Raw genomic sequence first — 21,431 nt, forward strand, 5'->3', positions numbered from 1 at the left:
CATTAAATAAATAATTAAATAAATCATTATAATTATTAAATTAATCATTAAAATCCATTCATGATTTATTATGCTGGGTAGGATTGGATAAACTGTATTTTCTTGTGTATCTATAAGGAGTCTACTGTGCACTTATTTAACCAAGGTACCACTGTAGCCTGCAGCCACTATAAGTGTTTTTTGATGAAGCGACGAAGCTGTTTTAATTGCTGGTTTTAAATATAACTTTCACTTGTTGTTTGCATCAATGAATGAATACATTTTTATTTTAGTGACTCAGTACCACTGGTCCCAACCATGTGCCATAAAGATGAGAGGGTGCAAGTTCTCATTGCAACTGCAGATTGAAATCCATGTGCACTGGTTATGACACATCATTGGAGACCTCTGGAATAAAGGAACAATATGAAACTTAGAGCCATCTGGTTGAGAGAAAACCAGCTGTTATGTGTCAATGTGAGTGTCTAGGACACCTATCATTAAAGCAAACATGAGCCAAATTATACTGTAATCTAACCTAACCCTTTTAAAATAGTTTGTTGTGCTTTAATATCTTGAATATATCTGTTTTAATTCAAATCTCCCAACTGACTCACATTGTAATGAAGGAAGTTATCTTTGAGAGTAGTCGTGTGGAAATAATTAACTGATATTTTGTTGTGAAGTTTTAATGAACAAACTTCCCATCCCTTCCTAGGTCCCTCCCTCCCTTTCTCCCCTTCCCTAGCTCTGTCATGCCTATCCTCAAAAACCTCCCAGTCCGCCTGAAAGGTGGTGGACCGACACTACATAACGCCTTGATCCTGCGCAGGATGAGCCTCAACATCAACCCTCACCACCCTCTCAACCCCTTTGACAATGACCATGACAGAGTCCATAACAATGGCAACCACTGGTCTCCCGGTAGCTCGCTCCTGGATGGGGACGTGCCCAGGGACCGCAACCCATTTGAGGATGAGGAGGATGAGAATGAGGCCAATGAAGGAAAGAAGGCAGGAGGTGGTGGAGGAGGTGGAGGAGGCTCAATGAAGGGCTCATTCAAGTTCACATCCCCATTGAAGACACTGGGGAAGCTGGGGAAGAACCTGAGAGCATCTGGGAGCAGCAAAAGTGGTTCACCCTCCCCACAGAGGTTGGGGCAAGGATCATCTTCCCCTGCAGAGAAGAAAAAGAGGGGAAGAAGGAGCTCTGAAGGAAGTCTGCTAAGGTAAAGAGGAATAAAGGGAGTTTGTTGGGGTAAAGGGGAGGTTGCTAATACCCCTGTCACACCTTGATGATTTAGCCAGCATATACTGACCATATTAAAAATGCTGGCATACGTCTAATAAGTTATGGGTAAGTTTTGTATAAGTTAAGTGCACGTTGAAGGACACTGATATACATCCTAATATGCCGAGTATCTTGAAAAATTTTGGGCATGCACAATATTTTCAGCGTATGCCAGCATATGGCTCATGCGCGGGGCATAAGCTGTAGAGAAGTTATGTGATTGTTGACACACATTTCTTTTAAGTTATAAGTTGAAATATGTCCATTGATGCTGTCCATTGATTGGCTGAAAGCTGCAGTCCTCATGCAAACAGACTGTTTCAAATATTAAAACCATTGACATACAAAGTAAATATAAAGTCTTAATCTTACCTGTTTGCTTCAGACGGATTCATCATCACAGTCTGACAAAAACCTATTCACATCAAGCGTCCTGATTTTGGAAAATGACATCTGAAAGTAGCTTAATTCCTTGTCGTGGATGAAGAAACAGCGTTTTTAAAGAAGTCCCTCTGTGGTTTTTGTGATCCAAGTGCGTTTCTCTGCCTGAACCAGAGAACGCCAGTGCTTTATGCTACAATAAGAAAATTAGATTCCTCCACATTCTGCAAGCGATGAAAATACGCAATTTATGAAAGGCAGGCAGCGAAGCAGAGGTACAGCTAAGTGCTAGGCAAAAACTTGGTCAAGAGACAGCCTGGGTTCAAAAACACTGTGAGATACTGTATCAAAGGCTGAGGCAAAAACAAGGTCCGGTAAACAAAGCAAGGTCGTAACACACTGAGACAAAAACAAGACAGAATCAAGAGCCTGGAATGTGGATACATGGATCACAGGGGAGTGGAGAAAGTGAAGGGCTTAAATACACAGGTGAGGTAATTAGGCTAACGAGGTGCATGTGTGGATGAAAGTTCTAGAAGCAAGGTGTGGTCAGGTGAATCCAAGAGGAGGGAAGATATGATTAATTAATAATTAATTAATCAAAAACCCAGACAGAGCTTTAATTCATTTGAAAGCTTGTCTCTTAGTCTTGTCCATCCAAATTGGAAGTCCCAAAAACCAGTTTTATTTGTTATTATCTATCGTCCACCTGGTCGTTACTGTGAGTTTCTCTGTGAATTTTCAGACCTTTTGTCTGACTTAGTGCTTAGCTCAGATAAGATAATTATAGTGGGCGATTTTAACATCCACACAGATGCTGAGAATGACAGCCTCAACACTGCATTTAATCTATTATTAGACTCTATTGGCTTTGCTCAAAAAGTAAATGAGTCCACCCACCACTTTAATCATATCTTAGATCTTGTTCTGACTTATGGTATGGAAATAGAAGACTTAACAGTATTCCCTGAAAACTCCCTTCTGTCTGATCATTTCTTAATAACATTTACATTTACTCTGATGGACTACCCAGCAGTGGGGAATAAGTTTCATTACACTAGAAGTCTTTCAGAAAGCGCTGTAACTAGGTTTAAGGATATGATTCCTTCTTTATGTTCTCTAATGCCATATACCAACACAGTGCAGAGTAGCTACCTAAACTCTGTAAGGGAGATAGAGTATCTCATCAATAGTTTTACATCCTCATTGAAGACAACTTTGGATGCTGTAGCTCCTCTGAAAAAGAGAGCTTTAAATCAGAAGTGTCTGACTCCGTGGTATAACTCACAAACTCGTAGCTTAAAGCAGATAACCCGTAAGTTGGAGAGGAAATGGCATCTCACTAATTTAGAAGATCTTCACTTAGCCTGGAAAAAGAGTCTGTTGCTCTATAAAAAAAGCCCTCCGTAAAGCTAGGACATCTTTCTACTCATCACTAATTGAAGAAAATAAGAACAACCCCAGGTTTCTTTTCAGCACTGTAGCCAGGCTGACAAAGAGTCAGAGCTCTATTGAGCTGAGTATTCCATTAACTTTAACTAGTAATGACTTCATGACTTTCTTTGCTAACAAAATTTTAACTATTAGAGAAAAAATTACTCATAACCATCCCAAAGACGTATCGTTATCTTTGGCTGCTTTCAGTGATGCCGGTATTTGGTTAGACTCTTTCTCTCCGATTGTTCTGTCTGAGTTATTTCATTAGTTACTTCATCCAAACCATCAACATGTTTATTAGACCCCATTCCTACCAGGCTGCTCAAGGAAGCCCTACCATTATTTAATGCTTCGATCTTAAATATGATCAATCTATCTTTGTTAGTTGGCTATGTACCACAGGCTTTTAAGGTGGCAGTAATTAAACCATTACTTAAAAAGCCATCACTTGACCCAGCTATCTTAGCTAATTATAGGCCAATCTCCAACCTTCCTTTTCTCTCAAAAATTCTTGAAAGGGTAGTTGTAAAACAGCTAACTGATCATCTGCAGAGGAATGGTCTATTTGAAGAGTTTCAGTCAGGTTTTAGAATTCATCATAGTACAGAAACAGCATTAGTGAAGGTTACAAATGATCCTCTTATGGCCTCGGACAGTGGACTCATCTCTGTGCTTGTTCTGTTAGACCTCAGTGCTGCTTTTGATACTGTTGACCATAAAATTTTATTACAGAGATTAGAGCATGCCATAGGTATTAAAGGCACTGCGCTGCGGTGGTTTGAATCATATTTGTCTAATAGATTACAATTTGTTCATGTAAATGGGGAATCTTCTTCACAGACTAAAGTTAATTATGGAGTTCCACAAGGTTCTGTGCTAGGACCAATTTTATTCACTTTATACATGCTTCCCTTAGGCAGTATTATTAGACGGTATTGCTTAAATTTTCATTGTTACGCAGATGATACCCAGCTTTATCTATCCATGAAGCCAGAGGACACACACCAATTAGCTAAACTGCAGGATTGTCTTACAGACATAAGACATGGATGACCTCTAATTTCCTGCTTTTAAACTCAGATAAAACTGAAGTTATTGTACTTGGCCCCACAAATCTTAGAAACATGGTGTCTAACCAGATCCTTACTCTGGATGGCATTACCCTGACCTCTAGTAATACTGTGAGAAATCTTGGAGTCATTTTTGATCAGGATATGTCATTCAAAGTGCATATTAAACAAATATGTAGGACTGCTTTTTTGCATTTACGCAATATCTTTAAAATCAGAAAGGTCTTGTCTCAGAGTGATGCTGAAAAACTAATTCATGCATTTATTTCCTCTAGGCTGGACTATTGTAATTCATTATTATCAGGTTGTCCTAAAAGTTCCCTAAAAAGCCTTCAGTTAATTCAAAATGCTGCAGCTAGAGTACTGACGGGGACTAGAAGGAGAGAGCATATCTCACCCATATTGGCCTCTCTTCATTGGCTTCCTGTTAATTCTAGAATAGAATTTAAAATTCTTCTTCTTACTTATAAGGTTTTGAATAATCAGGTCCCATCTTATCTTAGGGACCTCGTAGTACCATATCACCCCAATAGAGCACTTCGCTCTCAGACTGCAGGCTTACTTGTAGTTCCTAGGGTTTGTAAGAGTAGAATGGGAGGCAGAGCCTTCAGCTTTCAGGCTCCTCTCCTGTGGAACCAGCTCCCAATTCAGATCAGGGAGACAGACACCCTCTCTACTTTTAAGATTAGGCTTAAAACTTTCCTTTTTGCTAAAGCTTATAGTTAGGGCTGGATCAGGTGACCCTGAACCATCCCTTAGTTATGCTGCTATAGACGTAGACTGCTGGGGGGTTCCCATGATGCACTGTTTCTTTCTCTTTTTGCTCTGTATGCACCACTCTGCATTTAATCATTAGTGATCGATCTCTGCTCCCCTCCACAGCATGTCTTTTTCCTGGTTCTCTCCCTCAGCCCCAACCAGTCCCAGCAGAAGACTGCCCCTCCCTGAGCCTGGTTCTGCTGGAGGTTTCTTCCTGTTAAAAGGGAGTTTTTCCTTCCCACTGTAGCCAAGTGCTTGCTCACAGGGGGTCGTTTTGACCGTTGGGGTTTTACATAATTATTGTATGGCCTTGCCTTACAATATAAAGCTCCTTGGGGCAACTGTTTGTTGTGATTTGGCGCTATATAAAAAAAATTGATTGATTGATTGATTGATTGATTGATATGAGAGTGAGGGAGTGATTCAGGCAGACTGTGACAAGAGAGTAAAGTGAACATACGGGGAAACAGAGACAAAGATGAAACAAGCACGTGCAAGAGTGTAAGTGAACACACGGGGGGAAACAAAGAAGAAACAGACATATGCAAGAATGTATGTGAAGGAAATACAAACTGTGACCAAAATCAGTGACTATAAAGGAACAAACTCAACACATGGCTAAAGACTAAAAGATAATAAACATAGCAAAGAACCTATAGATTACCGGCTGAACTGTAAAACAGTAAACAAAACACACAAATAACCATATAAGCTACGTGAAGAACAAAAGAGGACTAAAACAACTAAATCAATCAATCAATCAATCAACATTTATTTATAAAGCGCTTTACAGCACCGACTGGTGTCCAAAGTGCTTAACACTAAAAACACAAATTCACAAAAATAAAACACATATACAATAAAATTTTTAAAACAACACATAAAAAAAGAACATAAAAATAACAGAACATGTCACCTCCCCACTAAGTGTTAAAAGCCAGTTTAAATAAATAAGTCTTTAACTTAGATTTAAAAAGTGCTAGGTCAGGAATAGTACATAACTCAAAAGGTAGCTCATTCCACAGTCTCGGGCCAGCTACCGCGAAAGCATGATCACCCCAGCATTTATATCTTGACCTTGGAACATCTAAGTAAAGCTGGCCAGATGCCCTTAATGTCCTACTGTAGGTGCGCAAAGTTAAAATTTCAGACAAGTAGGGAGGTGCAAGGCCATAAATAGCTCTAAAAACAAACATTAAAATTTTAAAATCAATTCTAAAACGAACTGGAAGCCAGTGGAGTGAGTACAGGACAGGTGTAATATGCTCACGTCTAAAAGTGTTTGTTAAGTGTTTGATGAGCAGCAGTATTCTGCACCAACTGGAGACGTGCAAGAGACAACTGATTAATGCCCGAATAACGTGCATTACAATAATCAAGTCTGGAGCTGATGAAAGCATGAAGCATTAAGCATGAACTAAAGACTATATTATAAGACTCTGGAGAAAAACCAGAATGCATAACACAATGGAAACAACAATAATGTGACGGAAACAATGACATGACTAAAATATGAAAAACAGAAAATACAAAAATAAACAGAAAACAAAGCTGAGACTTCAGAATACATAACAGAAAATAAATGATGAACTCTTAACAAAATTAATGACTAGAATATTGAACTGTGGAATGGGGAAATAAGAGACCTGACACCACCCCTGGGCTGAAACCTGACAGGTGGATGAGATGAAGACAGATAAATTGTGATTGTGTATATATATATATATATATATATATATATATATATATATATATATATATATATATATATATATATATATATATATACTTGTCTTTAGAGTATGTCACTTGTTTGAAGAGTCTTGTCAAGTCAAGTTTGTTGTTCTGTTTCCATATATCTTGCTTAATTTAAGAACTATTTTCCCCATTATTTATTTTTGTCTTTATTTTTTTTTAGTTCTGACCTTTTTTGCAGTGATGACTAGTTAGTTAGTCATTCTCTACCCTCTGTTTGAGAAGAGTGGGCTTTGACATTGTAGGAAGAACTTTTCAGTCAGGTGAGATCAGGACATGGCAGCACTGAATCCACTGCTGGACCAGAGATTCCAAGGGAATGCTCAGATAATTTATTGATCACTGAGGGCATTGATAACAAATGTTTGAAGGAAGGTTGAAAGAGAGAAAAAAAAAATGAAATGACGTCAGCTTTTTGTTTTGGAATGTACGGAGGTGTAGCTCTACATCATTCCTTCCTCCATGTTTATTGCAGATTTGCAGGGAAGTATCGTGACACCATAAGCCCCCGGAAGGAGCTGGTCACCAACGGGGAGCTGAACTGCTCGGAGAGTGAATGTGATTCCAACAGCCGACGTGTTTCCTTCATGAAGATAGTTGGCCTGGGGAAGATGAAAAGGGAGTCCATGAATGACCGGCTGTCTCAGGGCCCTGAAGAACAGAGACTACAACAGGAAGTAGTGGAGGAGGTCAAGCCTAGAGAGCCACTTTCAGGTTAGAAAGAAACAAAAAATGAAAATATTTTATGTTTCATCCATTTCAAAATTGATATCGTTTTTGGCATATAGACATTTGGCATGCTATTGCTGCTTTTTCCCACCACAACCTGTATTTTGGGGATATTTCTAGGAGTAGACACTACAGTTTTGAAGCACTGGCCTCATGGGCTAAGAAATCCTGAAATTTGGTGATCCAGGTACATTTTTGTTGGTGCAACCTATGTAAAACCAATACAGAAAAGGCAGTTTTATGTATGTTCTTTCTTTTTTTAACTGTGACCTGCCAATTAAATGAAAAGTCTTAAACATAATGAAAATACATAATTATTTGTTAAAATTTTAATTAATTCGAGGTATGTATACTTTCCCCATGCCTACGTATGTGGCTCTAGTATAAGTTGCAATAGGCTCATACCATAAAGACTATATACAATCTTAATGTCACAGCAGCAATTTGCTGCCCCCATCTTCATTCATAAATAAAGGCAAGAATTAATAAACAACCTTTACACAAACAATGAGAGTGACTGACAGTGACAGTGACGGTGACAGTGCCCGAACCAGCATCACAGGTGGCAACAAAGACAATGTGGAAACACAAATGGAAAATAGTAAAAATAAAAAAAACGGGAAGGTGAGCATGTTTGATCACGGAAGTCCTCATGGTGATAGCAATAAAAATAATTTTACACGACTTACGGAATATCTTGAGTAAACATGAGTTACATGAATGTACATGTGTGTAGAAAAGCTATGAATCTATGTGCATGGCATGGTAGGTGTAATGAGGTATGCAGGTATGCATCAATGCCACATAGCCCCAAAACCGCAGTCGCGGCCCCATGGCATGTAGTAGGACCTGGGCATAGCACCCTCGCCCCAGTGAGAGGTGACATGCACAGGGATTGAATCAATATTCTGTACATCAGGAGGCAGGAAGTGACCACAGGAATGCATAATAGAAGATCAACGGGAGGGAGCACCTTACAACCCCACAAGGCGGCCATGAAACAGCCCCACATGCCTGCTGTGCAGGGCACACTCCCTGAGTCCCAACATCAAATAGGGTTTGAGAACAGACAAGGAGATCAACGCAATGCCACCCCACACCAACAGAGTATGCATGACAGCCAATGAGGGGCCCCACAGCTACCGGCACTGGGCATGCACCCACTCCAGACCCATGGGAGGTGACCCATGTCGCTCAGAGGGGGCCATTGAATTCCCCAATGACACACCACCCCCAGCAACACCTGCAACCAATTCTAGTTCACCCCTAATGAAACATTTGTTTTAGTTCAAATTAATTAAGGGTGTGGCCGCTATGGCGCTGCCATTTTGACCCTTCGCCATGGAATATCAAGTCATGATAACTCCTTCATGCTTTGCCTGATTGACGTGAAACTTCACATGTATGATGAGGGTCAGCCCCTGAACACACCTGCCCCCTCTGTTTGTGCTCTGAGCACCCCCTAGAGGATGACCCATCATGTCATACCTCCTTCATGCATTGTCTGATGTGCTTGAAACTTGAACTGTGTGAAGAGGGTCGGCCCCTGAACAGAAATCGCACTGGCCTGGGGGCGGCGCGGACACAAGGGCCTGTATATGGCTGCTTGCAGTCCTAGTTCAGGGTATTTTTACTTTTTCAATGATGTAACTGCAAGGTGTGCAGCGATTCATCCAGCCCAGTATCACGTTTTTTTTTTCATGCTCCCGTCATGAAATCAGTCAAATTTTCATGACAGGAGTTTTTTTAACTCACTATTACTAACCCTACTCCTACCCCCAACCCTAACCATAACCACTTTGATCCCCCTGCTTCACTTTTATTTCCGTGCAGCCATCACGGAATGTATTAGAATTAATTTGTGCTGCCGTGACGAAAATGAGGCTCTTTTCGTCACAATATCACGAACCAATAGATTAATGTATATTTTGTGCTGCTGAATTACAACTTGCCGTGAGACCAGGTTGGATTTATCATAACTGTTGTCTACTTTTCCCATGAACTGTAATGTGTGGTGTATCCTGAAGGGATTGTTTCAATGGAAAAATGAACGAGACTTCTCAGCTAATTGAGGAAACCGCTGACACACACTGCAGAACATCTCATTATTCCTATCACTTAAAATGCTGTTTCCATTCCCTTCTAAATTTTCATTTTGTTTTTATTAATTTATTTATGGTCTGCCATTTGTGTAATCACATTAGCAGCTTAAGTAAGCTTGGTAAACCCATCCTTGAATAGCCACGACATACCAATAGCTACTTGCTAGCTAGTGATGAGCAAAATTACTGTACTATTCCCTGCTTTTCTAGCATTTTTTTTTACTAAAACAGATATATTTTCTGTTCCATCGTTCTGTATATGGTGCAGTGCAACAGAGAATACATTGAGGTCAGCAGTGTGCATCATGGAGGGCACCACATCACAAATTCAACTTTATTGAACTCTATCTGCACTTTGGTTGTTAAGCAAGGAGCAGCTGGAATTGAATCTGATTGAGAATGACCCTTGCATGTACCTTAGCTGGCAAGGAGTCCAATCCCGGTGATGACTCTTTCTTTTTTCAGAAAAGGGACAATAAGTTCTTTCTTCCAGTTAAGTGAGATGATACCTGTCTCCCAGACAGAACCAAAAATTACATAGGTCATTCCATCTAAAATCACCCAAAGGCCCTCGGAAATGGTGTTAACTTTAGACATTAAAGCTAGAATACCGGTAATCTTCAATAGATAAAATATAGTCTTAAATTTAATATATATAAACTACATCATATTTAGAACCCATTAAAATTTGGGGGAATTTTAATTCGTGGGAACATACATAATTTGAGGGAAATCCATAGCATATTTCGCACCAGCGAACATCAAAACCAGCAGACGAATTCAAGCCGGAAGTGCGTCTGATTATCTGAGTTATATTATCTGAGTCTGTTATAAGCACAGATGCACTTAATAACTCAGATAATCAGATAATAACAGACTCAGATAATAACCATAACTGTACATCGTCAGACACCAGTCACCAGGCAACTCACCTGTCCAAAAGCAGCGCTGCAAAATCCTCATGAGTTCGATCGCCAGTCTTCTGTTGCAGTTGCTCCCAACGATCTCTCACTGTCGTTGATCTTCTCTTTTTTCTCTCGCTCCAAATGACGTCTTTTCTTCGCACTTTCTGTGTATATCGCCGGCCTTCCTCGCTTTCTTCCACTTCTACTGTCTCTCTCCTCCATCTTACCTTCTTCATGCATCGCAGCTAGCGGTGAACCTCCCCCCCACGTGACCTGTGACGTCACCCCCGATGGCGTCCTGGCTTTCGATTTTTTGGCACGTGTCAATAATTCAGAATTTGCTTCGATACGGACGAATTTTAATCACGTTCAGACTCATATTTTGGGAATCCTTTATATTCACACTAACGAACAAAATTACTTTGGTCCCCATCAAAATTCTAAAAATCGTCTCAATTTCAATATGCTTCCTGGCACTCCAGCTTTAATAACTAATTTGCTATTAGATTCACAGCTGTGAAACTGCTCACCTTAGGCTAACTTTTTCCATAGAGTGGGCAAAATGAGTCAGTTTTTGTCAGTTGAGTCAGTTCTGTCAAAATGAGTCAGTTCTTGCTACTGTTTTCAGGCCTTCCACAAAGGCCTGAAAATGGTAGCAAGCACAAAATTTGACATATTATTCATATTCTTCAGGGCTGCAAGGAAGCGTAAACTCAACAACATGTTTGCTGCACATCATCTTGAGATATGTAAGAATACCTGCTAAAAATATGAATTTGATGCTCAATGACCAAAATTTGCATATTTCTAATGGCTATAGGTTTTGCTCCAAACAAACTGATTTATGATTTGAATTTATAGGTATGCTGGAAGACATCCTAAATCATGGTGCAAATAATTAGACTGACATAGCTACTGTAATTCTTTTTCAGCAATCAGAAACATGAAAGATGTCAAATTTTGAGCTTGCTACAATTTTCAAGCCTTTGTGGAAGCCAGATCATATGATATAGACCAAAACTTACTTACCCCTCTACACCAAATGTTAGCCCAGGGTGAGCAGTATCACACCTGTGAAGCCAACAGCAGGCTAGTTATTAACATCTAAAGTTGGAACAAGCCCCATTTTTGCAAATGTGAAAAATTCACCCATATTTCTTGGGGCTGGAACTTCAAAACCTTTCAAGATACTCGTACATAAGGGCCCCTTCACACATAACACAAAGTTGGGCGAAAGAAGCAGGAACCAGCAGAAAAAGAGCATAAAAAAAAAGATTGGCGAACAGGTGTGAACAATCCGGTGGCAATGGTTTTGTGCACACTTGTGTATGCGCGCACGAACACAGTGCAAGCATGTGGAAAGTGTAACACTACATCCTGCTCAAACAGCAGTGGAGTAATTAGATGCTGGACATATGTACATAAATCAATGAAAATATGTAAGCTCAAAATAATATGAGAGTGCAAACAAGGGAGCAGCTGAAGGGACTTACTATAGGAACAATGAATGTACTGTTTAAATGTAACACAGGCATGTTACTGGTCATGAATCTGTTCTCACTGTAAAAGAAAAAAAAAAAACAACCCACACACACACACAAAACACAGCAATTTCTAATATATGCTTCCTGTTATAAAGAGTGGACAAAACAAGTATCATCCTCTTGCTGCTCTGTACATGTCCCATGGTCATGGACGTAAACAAGGTAATGGACTGACATGAATGAAGCCGTGTGCTGATGTTATGCCCACATCAGTCGGCTCCGCATGTCCAGCAAGCGACACGTTGAAGGAAACCGCATCATGTGGATCATTACTCATGTGGTGGACTTGACATTCGGATCGCCAGCTGAGTGTTCACATGATCAGATGGATATGTTCAAATGGGGCAGCCTGGCTGCTGATGTGCTCACTGATGCAGTCAGTGCTGACCGCGTTGCAGAGGCGATATGTGTTTTTATGTATTTCCATGTGAGGACAGCATGCCAATGCGCACGCCTCATGAAGGAGTGTTGTGAGGTCATGTCGTGCATGGGGTAATATGTGTTCTCCACCTGTGACTTGCGAGTTCAAAGATCTCAACAGCTTCTACAGCCGCCGACACGCCCACCTCTGTGGACCAACTCAGCTGCAGACCAACTCAGCTGACAGAAGAAAGTCTCACTCTCTCTTCCTTTCCTTTGTTCTGTGATTATTTATTTTTATGTAAATATGTATGTAGTTATTATTGTATTTATTTATTTGTCCTGCCTCTCACTGTTCTGTGTTTTTAAGTTAACGCATCGTGTGCACTGACTCACTGTCAGTTCCAGCTGACAGTGAGTCACTGGCCAGCGATCAGATGAAACGCCCGTGTGTCCACAGTGCTATGAGCAAAGCGATCACACGTGAATGAGTTCACACCTTTCCCCTTATCGTATATATGTTTCATTGATTTCCCACTCTTTCTGTCATGTGAACTACAATTTACGCAGTGGAAGTGACATTAGGCTGGCCAGCCGGCTGATAACAAAGTTCACATTGTGTCATGTGCGCTCAGACGTTGCTTGCCAGTCCTCATGTGATCTTGTCTGTGCGTAATTATCAGCATGTCATGAGAGCCCACCCATACATGCGCATTGTGTGGAGTGTTGTTCATGTTGTGCATGGCACGATATGTGTTTTCCAGCTGAGCTGCGAGTACACAGCAGTCAGCTGTTCCAACTGAACATTACATTACAGATGCGCACTGCGCTGGACTGCGATCGCACTCTGGCCACCTCAGTCGCACCTGACAATGTTAGATAATGGTGTGTGTGTGGGGGGGGCAACACACTCACACGCCATTTGTGTTGCTTGGTAACACACTTGTGAGGCACTTAGAAAATGTGGGGCCATTCGCACAACCAGCTTGAATGTGGTCGCCTGCTCTCTACTCTCGTGCCAGCTGTGCGAATAGCCCCGCCTATTCTAAGTGTCCCATGAGTGTTGTTGGATGTTCATGGGTGGCACCTGGACTTTGGCTGGCTCCGGCCGAGACTGGGTCAAATGGCCATTCGTCTGGGATTCACCGACATTTGGTCAGTGGTGTGAAGGCTACCTCAATCACATCATTCAGCCATGGTTTGACATGGCAGATAATTTCATCCAGCTCCTCAGCCGCTGCACTATATGTCTGACCTGTGTTTGACACACCATGCAAAAGCTGCAAACATGATCAGGTGGCTTTGCGACCTCATCTTACCCGCCGTTCCAATGGGTTTCCGCTGCTAGTGGCACAATAATGTAGAGTGCATGTGTTGTGCCCAAATGGTTGTGGCGACTGCTATACGAGGGGTTCGAGGCAGCTCTGATTTGTCACGAGTGGCATACGATTCCTCCTTCATGTGCCAGTTTGCTTCAATCGTGTTATTTGTGAAGGGGCCATAATATCTGGCATTTCATTTTGGAATGTGAGTGACATTCCATTGACAGAACAGGGCAGAGGAGTGACCTGGGAAATATGTTTAAAACTGGGTGATTTGACATGGAATAACCTGCATGCAGTGCCAGGAGAACATCAAATCCTTGTATCTATTTCTGGCTTCAACTGCTTGACCAGTATTGCTACGTCAATAGGATCTAGTGATTCACAGCTGACCGGAGGGTCAGACACAAGAACCGTGGCACTGGAGGTGCTCAATATTTATCAGGAGGATCAGCCATCAATCACTAAGAGAATCTGCAAGGAAAAAGTCTCCCTCACTCAGATCACTCACCATCATCAGACTGTATCCTCAGACAGCAGACAAGAAACCCAAAATTGGTTGCCTCTGAGCCTCATAATACTCTAATTGACAGTGGTGATATCTGACACCACTGGAAGAAACCAATCAGCCACATCAACTGCTAATTCTTGCAACTTTGAAGAGTGTAAGATTGTGATAATGTGAACATGTTTGTAGTCTTAAAGAAGGTGTAACTTGTTTTCTATTTGTTGATCAGTGTCACAATCTGCATTAACATGATGCCAATACACCACACCTCATTGTAAGATGAGCATGTCTGGCAGCACATATAGCCTAAGCCATAGTTTATCGGGCATAGTTCCGGGCAACTATTATCGGGCATAGTTCCGATAATCCGATAACAGATAATTATCGAAGATAATGTTTTCATTATCGGATTATCTTTTTAGATAACTTTAAAAACCATTATCAGACTAATTATCTTCCTATAAATTTTTGTCCAATAACTTTTAGACAATGGTGGGCACAGATAACCAAAAAATTAACTTCGATAACAGATAATAAGATAACTGAAAAGTTATCTTTGATAAAGATAAACCACCCAAAAATGGATCAGAAATTACAGATAACTGATAAATTCCAGTGTTGTCTGTGAGACATTTGCAGTTACTAAAGAGCTGAAATTGATTTTTAACACGATCGCTTTTGAAAGCATTAAAAGCGGTAAAAGACTTAAAGAATAAGCAAGAATGTTTGACCATGCTGTCCCCTGCAGGAAGCAGCACCCTCAAAATCAACTCTTTACTAATCATAATCATTTTTCTTTTAACACCCTTCCCCTGCTGGAAGCTCTTGTTTACAACAACACTCCCACCACAGAGGCACACCAAGAACAACCATAAAGCCAGCTCCCTATTAATTTCAACACTCCGGTCAGGCGGAGGTCTTGAAAAATAAAGTCATACTAACTTATGGTTTTTGAAAATACTGATAGAATAACTCCATTAATGTCAATTCTGTCATTTATACAAAGTTAAAATATAACATATATCTTTTAATGTTGACTAAGGCACTAATTCTGAGGTTTTGTAACAAACACAGACCGCAAACCATTCTGGGTAAAAGTGCTAAACAGTGATTGGTTCAGTAATCCATTATGTAAACCAACACGTTAATGTGACGTGTGTCGTGTCATTCCATTTTTATTTGTAAAAACAGGCATTTTTACGGAGCCCTGGAAGTGTCATCGCAATTGCATGTTTTAAAACTTTTATGATGTTGTAAAACGTGCACTCAATATTAGTAAGTAAGTAAGTAAATTTATTTCTATAGTGCCTTTCACAGACATAAGGCCATGTACACACGTTGTCGGGTATTTGTAAAACCGAATATCTTACCCTTTCAGTTTGGGGAAAAAACTTCATCCACACTACTTTAAAAATAATCCATCCACATCGAACCATATAAATGTGTTGTAATTAGTCTGCCAAACCTTTGGGTGGCAGTACTGATTAAAATTCTATCCAATCAGGAACCTTATTGTCATCACTTCCACAAAAATTAAAAACATGGCGCCAACCTCGTTCGTGTGGACCGATAAGGAGTCAGAATTACTTCTAACCGTAGTTTTAGAATACAAAGTTAACAAATATATGCACACAAAAAGCGCCTGGACAATGGACAATACCAACACTTTGAGAGCAGCCATGTACCCAGACGTTTAATACTGCCATGAACACTCCTGGCCAGTAGATGGCAGTAGCTGCCTTGCTAAAATGTCAAACAAAATTCCAGATAATCCGTGTCTGCTACATTTAAGATGCATGGAATTTAACAAACGCAAATACACTAACGTCTATAAACCCAGAGAATATATTCACGAGAGTTTTAGGCACTAGAGGTTAATACTGTTATCTGTGGACCCTGAACAGAGTGTCTGAAATGCATTTGTCCTGTCGTGAACGTCTGAGATTACCTTATGCTACCCATAATGCATTGCTGCCTGGCACAGCATGTGCTCACAAAACCTTAAAAATTAGCACATTACTTTAAAACGAAAACATATATCTGATATTTTCACTTTATAAACTTCAGACATGACAATAATTTTAAATAACTTGTCTAAAATGAGTGGTTAAAATTTGAACCATAAGTTAAACATGTATGCCTCTGGATGACTTGGTGACATTGTGATTATATTAGTATGGTGTTAAAGGAATTTTTTTTTTTTTGGTCACCAGTTCTTTGCTTATAGAGGATAGAGTGGTTTCTGTTTGCAGAGGGTAGAACAACATGCCTATGAGGAAACTTTTAACAGGTAGGTCTCAACAGCTTTAACAGTTTTAAAAATGTTTTTCACTGTTCAGCTTAGTTTAGTATGTTATCGGTCTAAAAATTATTGGATGGTAATTCATCGGAAGATAATTACTCCAATGATGGTTTTTAAATTTATCTAAAAAGATAATCCGATAACAAAAACATTATCTTTGATAATTATCTGTTATCGGATTATCGGAAGTGTGCCCACCACTGCTTTTAGACCGATAACGTAGTAAACAAAGCTGAACAGCATCAAACATTTTAAAAATTTAAAATCAGTTGAGCACCCACCTGTTAAAAGTTTCCTAACATATGTATAGTTCTATCCTCCTTTAACACCATACTGATACACTGGCAATATCACCCAAGTCATCCAGAGGCATGCATTTTTAACTTATGGTTCAAATTTTAATCAAACAAACTAGTTTTATAAAGTGAAAATATCAGATATATGTTTTAGTTGTAAAGTAATGTGCTAATTTTTAAGGTTTTAGTGAGCACATGCTGTGCCCAGCAGTGCATTATGGGTAGGATAGGGTAATCTCAGTACGTTCACGACGGGACAAATGCATTTCAGACTCTCTGTTGAGGCTCCACAGACAACAGCATTAAACTCTAGTGCTTAAAATTCTCGTGAATATATTCTCTGGGTTTATCGACATTGTTATTGTATTTGCGTTTGTTAAATTCCATGCATCTTAAATGTAGCAGACACGGATTATCTGGAATTTTGTTTTGGAAAGTTTTCAAGGCCTCTACTGCCATCTACTGGCCAGTAGTGTTCATGGTAGTTCATGGCAGTATTCGTCCTGAAGCTGGGCAGACACCGTATGATATTTTTAATCACTGTACTCGGTTTCAGTTCAAACTGTACAACTGTACAATGAGCGCACATTCTCTCCACATGCAAAACATTTTGCGATGACACTTCCAGGGCTCCATAAAAATGCCTGTTTTTACAAATAAAAAATGGAATATTTTACAAAAGCACAATTATCTGTAAACACCAACACATGACACACGTCACATTAACGTGTTGATTGACATAATGAATGACTGAACCAATCAGTGTTTAGCAGAGGCACTTTTTGTACAAATGACAGAATTGACGTTAATGGAATTATTCTATTAGTATTCACACAAAACCATATGTCAACATGACTTTATTTTCCAAGACCTCCACCTGACCTTGTGATTGGTAGAGCGCTAGCTCTGTGGCTGCTCTGAGCTTGCAACTGTGCAGTAAGCAAAACCTTCAGCAGGGGGCAGGCTGTTCAAACATAGAAGTGCGGGCTCATTGTTTGGGTCTGTTGTCGCTTTTGATGCTTCCAAAAGCGATCGTGGTGTTAATACTCAAATTTAGCTTGTTAGTAGTTGCAAATGTACAAGAGATAATACTGGAAGTTATTGGTTATCTGTAACTTCCGGTACATTTTTGGGTGGTTTATCTTTATCAAGGATAACTTTTCAGTTATCTGATTATCTGTTATCGAAGTTAATTTTTTGGTTATCTGTGCCCACCACTGGCCTAAGCACAACTCTATTTGCATTTTAAAGGAAATGGGCAACAGGAAGAAAAACCACAACTGTATTAGTTTGAAACTATAAATGGCACTTGTATTGTGCTCTATGCTCTTTTGCAGCATATAGAACATGCGTACAGTATGCCCCATTAAGTGTAAAGTCAAATCAAGTCATGTCTAGGAACATGTGCTGGTGTGGCGTGTTGTAGCATCTATAACACCAATGAACCACGTTGAGTCCCGGACGATACCCACCCAGCCAGACAGCTGACTGAATAAATCTATCCGTGTAATAAATCTAATCTGGATTTCATCTGAATGTAAGAAAGTTAAAATAGCAAATGTAAAATAAGCCTAATTCTTTTGCTGTCCAGGTCTCAGGGCCTATGTAGGTTTTCTTATCTAATATATAAGCTGACAGCGTGTGTGTGTGTGTGTGTGTGTGTGTGTGTGCGCGCGCGTGCGCACGTGCACGTGTGTGTGTTCACTATGCACAGCCACAGTAATTAATCAGTCAACACCAAAGCTGCTATGGTGACTGGGGGCACCAAGGGGGAGGTCACTAAGGTTGAAAGCGTATGTGCGCAAACACACACACACACGGTCAGCCTTATATATTAGATCACGACCCGCTCACTGGAGCCCTTATTTTCACAGTACACATGGTACTCATGTCAGGTAGCAAGCATGACACTTTACTTACTACGTAGTAGTGGCTGGCTAGGGTGGACTTTAATAAGAATCCAATTGGGCCAGCGCCACAGGCATGCGCTTTTTGACTTAAAATGTACCTACTCTGTACAACATGCAGACTGGTAGACTGTCGATATACCTCCAAAGAAGCAGGGGGCATTAGGTTGTAAAACTCCAAGTGCTAATCATTCACTTCAGTCTCATGAATGTTACAAATTGCTCTATGAAAATTATTGCTGACTACATACACACAATGCAACTTACTACACCTTAACTAAAATGACATAAAATATACAAAAGACATGGCTAAAATTCTTCTCTTTTACCTCTGCGTAGAACAGGTAACTCAGCTAGTTCTTCTATATTGCCCTCTCTGTCCCTCTCTGTCTCTCTCTCGCCAGTTTGTTTTCATACCACTAGCTGATATTATCAGTCTGTTGGCTGCGTACAGATTAATCCTCGCTACTTACCTTGAAAGATGAAGAGAGAAAAATACACAGTTGTTGGGGTGGAGGTCCACTTTCCACAACAATATGGGATCTGTTTAGAATACAATACGTCCTTGACTGATCACAAGTATTGGGCCAGTCCTGGAAACCTTGGAAGGACCTCTGTTGTTTATCACACCCCGTTTCATAACAAATGACTCAAATGTGTGTATGTGAGTGTTAGTGTGTGTGTGTGTGTGTGTGTGTGTGTGTGTGTGTGTGTGTGTGTGTGTGTGTGTGTTTTCTCCTCCACGCCCTTGTTTATATATTGAAACAGTAATTCTAAATGTTTATTACTCACGTAAAAACATTTATTCTATTGTACTATCAAAGTCATTTTAGTAGCCATTTACTACAATATGCTGGTTTCATTCTTGGGACACAAAGAACACCTGTATGGCAAACCAGTTATTATCTCCTATAAAGGACTAAAAAATATGTATACATAAATAAAATAGTAATAATAATAATGTAAGTAAGTAACACCCTTCGGCTGCTCCCTTGTTTGCACTCGGGGTCGCCACAGCAAACCCAAGGTGGATCCGCATGTTGAATTGGCACAGGTTTTACACCGGATGCCCTTCCTGATGCAACTCCACATTACATGGAGAAATTAATAATAATAATAATGCGATGAGTGAAATTAAAATGTGTAAGGACACTGCTACCCCCATAAGATTTCCTTGATTTTATGTAGGATATCTGAATTTGGTGAGATATCTCTAATGTAGTAACACTACATTAAACAAAATGTTATATATATACACTCAACAAAAATATAAATGCAACACTTTTGGTTTTGCTCCCATTTTGTATGAGATGAACTCAAAGATCTAAAACTTTTTCCACATACACAATATCACCATTTCTCTCAAATATTGTTCACAAACCAGTCTAAATCTGTGATAGTGAGCACTTCTCCTTTGCTGAGATAATCCATCCCACCTCACAGGTGTGCCATACCAAGATGCTGATTAGACACCATGATTAGTGCACAGGTGTGCCTTAGACTGCCCACAATAAAAGGCCACTCTGAAAGGTGCAGTTTTATCACACAGCACAATGCCACAGATGTCGCAAGATTTGAGGGAGCGTGCAGTTGGCATGCTGACAGCAGGAATGTCAACCAGAGCTGTTGCTCGTGTATTGAATGTTCATGTCTCAACCATAAGCCGTCTCCAAAGTCGTTTCAGAGAATTTGGCAGTACACCCAACCAGCCTCACAACCGCAGACCACGTGTAACCACACCAGCCCAGGACCTCCACATCCAACATGTTCACCTCCAAGATCGTCTGAGACCAGCCACTCGGACAGCTGCTGAAACAATCGGTTTGCATAACCAAAGAATTTCTGCACAAACTGTCAGAAACCGTCTCAGGGAAGCTCATCTGCATGCTCGTCGTCCTCATCGGGGTCTCGACCTGACTCCAGTTCGTCGTCGTAACCGACTTGAGTGGGCAAATGCTCACATTCGCTGGCATTTGGCACGTTGGAGAGGTGTTCTCTTCACGGATGATGCGAAGGAGATGTGTTGCACTGCATGAGGCAAATGGTGGTCACACCAGATACTGACTGGTATCCCCCCCCCAATAAAACAAAACTGCACCTTTCAGAGTGGCCTTTTATTGTGGGCAGTCTAAGGTACACCTGTGCACTAATCATGGTGTCTAATCACCATTTTGGTATGCCACACCTGTGAGGTGGGATGGATTATCTCAGCAAAGAAGAAGTGCTCACTATCACAGATTTCGACTGGTTTGTGAACAATATTTGAGGGAAATGGTGATATTATGTATGTGGAAAAAGTTTTAGATCTTTGAGTTCATCTCATACAAAATGGGAGCAAAACCAAAAGTGTTGCGTTTATATTTTTGTTGAGTATATATATATATATATATATATATATAATAATAAAATTTACTTAGCTCAAAGTCAGTACGGAGTGTAAATGCACTGTATTTTTGAGTGTACTGTTTAATACAACATGCACAATAGCTGATAGAAATGATTACTGCTAAAATCAAAGTGTAACTACGAGGGATTCTTAAAGAAATTTGTTTTACAGTTTTACTTATCGATGAAAGTAGGAAACCTGACCCATTAAACTTCCATCTACACTATGTCTCAGCATGGTGTCACTGATGGATGTATTGAAAAGATTTCAGTAAAAGTTCCCAAGAAATGAAAACAAGTCATAGGAGATATGGATTAGCGAGACCATTAAGAATTGTGTGAAGTTAAATTGAAGATAGTTATGAGAGACTCGCCGCATGAACGATCACAGAAGAATGTT

The 21,431-nt window shown here is 40.1% G+C and overlaps 1 protein-coding gene across 3 annotated transcripts in view; it reads left to right on the forward strand.

Moving 5' to 3' along the window:
* Window positions 1–21,431, forward strand: part of exoc3l2b (exocyst complex component 3-like 2b) — a 158,078-nt gene that overhangs the window by 75,786 nt on the left and 60,861 nt on the right. For all 3 annotated transcript variants that reach the window (XM_034168238.1, XM_034168237.1, XM_034168240.1), the window contains exons 2-3: window positions 698–1,207; window positions 7,147–7,385. In XM_034168238.1, the coding sequence (XP_034024129.1) occupies window positions 735–1,207; window positions 7,147–7,385 (712 nt within the window). In that variant the 5' untranslated portion in view covers window positions 698–734. The remainder of the gene's footprint in view (window positions 1–697; window positions 1,208–7,146; window positions 7,386–21,431) is intronic.

This window comes from Thalassophryne amazonica, chromosome 4 (genome assembly GCF_902500255.1).
Source record: "Thalassophryne amazonica chromosome 4, fThaAma1.1, whole genome shotgun sequence".
Lineage (NCBI taxonomy): Eukaryota > Metazoa > Chordata > Actinopteri > Batrachoidiformes > Batrachoididae > Thalassophryne > Thalassophryne amazonica.